A 2,996-nucleotide genomic window follows, 5' to 3' on the forward strand; every position below is an offset into this window, starting at 1 on the left:
TTAAATTTTTTTTGGCCAGTGCAATCTAAACAAAAATAGTCAGAGCACCTTTTTTTAAATAAATTTAGCATGTTTGATACCAGAAAATACAAATATGTAAATGTGGTGTAAAAGGAAAACTATGAAGGCTTGAAACCGAGCACTGACATCCCCAGCCCTTGACACAGGTGCGTGCAGAACAATACCAAAACACTTCTCTTTAAAGTATTACAAAGTTTACTGATGCAGTAATATCAATTAATAATCAATACAATGCAGTCGATAAACTTCCGACTTCCAACTACAAACTTAACAGTAACATGATTAGATATGGTAACAAATAAGCCTATAATACATGTGAGGAATGTATGTGTGTGTAAGGAGAGAAGGACGGCACAAAATTGTGGACGTGGCTCTTGTGGAGAATATGTTACGCGAGGTTTCTGGCTAGAGAATGTGGCCGCAAATGTGGGAGGAGAGACTGGTTTATGGCATCTTAATGTTTAACGCATGTTTCTGCTGGTACAATAACTTAAGGACAAAACAGGGCTCTATTGCCAAGTTATCTTCTCACCAAATGTGTGTGCGGGTATGTTTGTGAGGGGTTGTGTGTGTGTGTGTGTGTGTGCAGTTAGTACGACAGAGAGAGACCAGAGTGAAGGCACTGAAGCTGGTTTTAGCGATCGTGGGAGAGAAGGCAACTGTTAGTTTTATCACTCAAAGACACGGTGAACGGCTCGTAATCTGTCCTCCGCAGTCGTTGGTTCTTCAATGGATAAACTCAGTGTGCCAGTCTCACTTGTAATGGCGGAAATGTTCAAACAGTCCAACATGGTTGGACGACAACACAGCAAATCTCATTTGTGCTAACAGTAAGTTACAATAATTCCTTGAGGATTATTAGCAGCAATGAGCAGACTCGGCAGTCTGTAAACTGTACAAGCAATAACCTTGATACACAAGAATAACACACTATAATAATCTATCTCTGCCCAGACATAAACCTCTTATTTGAGTCGCATGAGGACGTGGGTAGAATGTGTATTCATCCGTCGTTTGACTCTGACTCGGTTCCTGTTTGTCATCGGGTGATAACAGTAGGGCATTTCCTCGCTCTATCGGCAGGCGGTACGGCGATTCTCTGTGGGTAGGCAGAGAAATCAGCGAAGTCAAATCAGTTGAAGAGGGAAGATAAATCTTCTTTCTTTACTTCTGCAGGCAAATGGGTGAGACACTGATTGCTCAACAGTCTCCTTTGGATCCATTAGCATGCTCGGTGGAACACGGATAAATATCAGCTCGTCCTCGGAGATTGTATGGCCAAAGTCCTGGTATGTACGTTACTTCCTTAGGCAGCGAGGCTGCACCTGGGAGCAGCACAGCTGCAACTAGACGCGGTGAATACAGTTGCTCGAAGCAAAGAGTTGAAGGAATTTCCACGGTTTTATACTCTTAATGAAATCATGGTTGTGGACGCGTTCTGTCGTGTATTTCATCCAATAGGAGTTGAGAGTCCAATCCTTCAGAATTTCCCACATAGGTGTAAAGTGAGCAAGGCTTCGTGGGATCTGAAGTATGTTTTGGACTCCCTTTGTTTGATTTTGGTGCCGTTGTTGTGATGCGTCTAGTGTTCCTACCGGCCGCAGTCAGGCTTATGACTCCTTGTCTCTTATCTGAGTACACGTGGCCCAACAACAATCATTAAGTGTATATAGTGAATTTAGAGAGCATCACTGATTATCTGTGCACAAGTCATATGATAATCAGATGGAAAAGTACGTTTACAATTGTTTACTTTTTAAAATTCAAATGTTCAATGATATTACATTAAAAAAGAATCAAGCACATTCTTTGTTATTTTTATTTTGCCGAACTTTTAAAAATCTCAGTTGGTTCTCATATGCATCAACAGGTACACCAGGACAGCCATGCATGTTTAAAAATCATCTCTAAATAAACAAAAACCCATGACAGGATTGTTAGCCAAGCACTTAGGGCACAGGAAAAATTCGATTGGAAACTGTTTAAAAGTACTTATTTACCTACATTAAATGCTAAATATATTTTAATATGCCACAAATTGTTGATTCAACATGAGCTTATGGCAATTAATCAAGACATGTACTATTAATGTGTTCAGATCCAATCTTCAAACAAAGACTAAAGAACTCAAAGTCTGTGCTTTATGAGTTCATAACAAACAAGACATGTATCATTTCTCATAAACAAGTTTATGAAAGATCTGTTAAAATGTCCAGCAAAGAGGATGCTGGCTGAAGTATTCTTAGAGTTAAGATGTATTTAACTGACCGTTTAAACCAACGGTAAAATAAAGCATAGATAAGAGGATTCACACCAGAATTAACATACAAGGCCCATGTTACAAAATTAATTATTGTGAAAGCATTTTCAGCATTATATGTTACAGACAAAATATAATATGGAATCCAGCAAAGCAGGTAAACTGTCACAATGATCCCTAATGTTAGAGCAGCCTTGTGCTCAGATTTCCTCCTAACAGAACCTTCCATTATTCTTTCACCAAATTTCACCAATGAGTTTATAACTTTCACTTGCTGATGTGCAACATAAAATACTTTCAAATATAAAGTAAATATTCCAATACACGGAAACACGAAAGACAAGAACAGATCAGTGAGCCTCCAGGCAAAATTAGACACTATGGAGCACTGTCCATAACATACATCTGTTTTGTTCGATATGTCATCATATCCATTACTCATAACTATAACAAAGTTATATGTAAAGGAGCAAAACCAGCAGAGACAAATGATAAGTAAGGTTTTAGTCATGGTTATTTTATGTAGGTACAGTAAAGGGTAACACACAGCTATAAAACGATCAACAGCAATGCAAACTAAATTACTAAGGCATGCAGAGAAGAGCAGCGCGATAGTTAATACAAACATTTCACATGGATTTTTTCCATAGTACCAGCAAGTCTCAATGAGTTTGATTCCCTCTATGGGTATCACAATAAGTCCAATAAGCAGGTC

The 2,996-nt window shown here is 38.7% G+C and overlaps 1 protein-coding gene across 1 annotated transcript; it reads right to left on the bottom strand.

Moving 5' to 3' along the window:
- Positions 1-2,210: 2,210 nt before the first annotated feature.
- LOC127641783 (trace amine-associated receptor 13c-like) lies at positions 2,211-2,990 on the bottom strand (the record flags this gene model as incomplete). Its single annotated transcript, XM_052124643.1, has 1 exon — positions 2,211-2,990. A coding segment is annotated over one exon (780 nt), but the record flags the coding sequence as incomplete, so codon positions are not given.
- Between the last annotated feature and the right edge of the window lie 6 nt (positions 2,991-2,996).

The sequence above is a fragment of the Xyrauchen texanus genome, unplaced genomic scaffold, assembly GCF_025860055.1.
Source record: "Xyrauchen texanus isolate HMW12.3.18 unplaced genomic scaffold, RBS_HiC_50CHRs HiC_scaffold_1644, whole genome shotgun sequence".
NCBI classification, from domain to species: Eukaryota; Metazoa; Chordata; class Actinopteri; order Cypriniformes; family Catostomidae; genus Xyrauchen; species Xyrauchen texanus.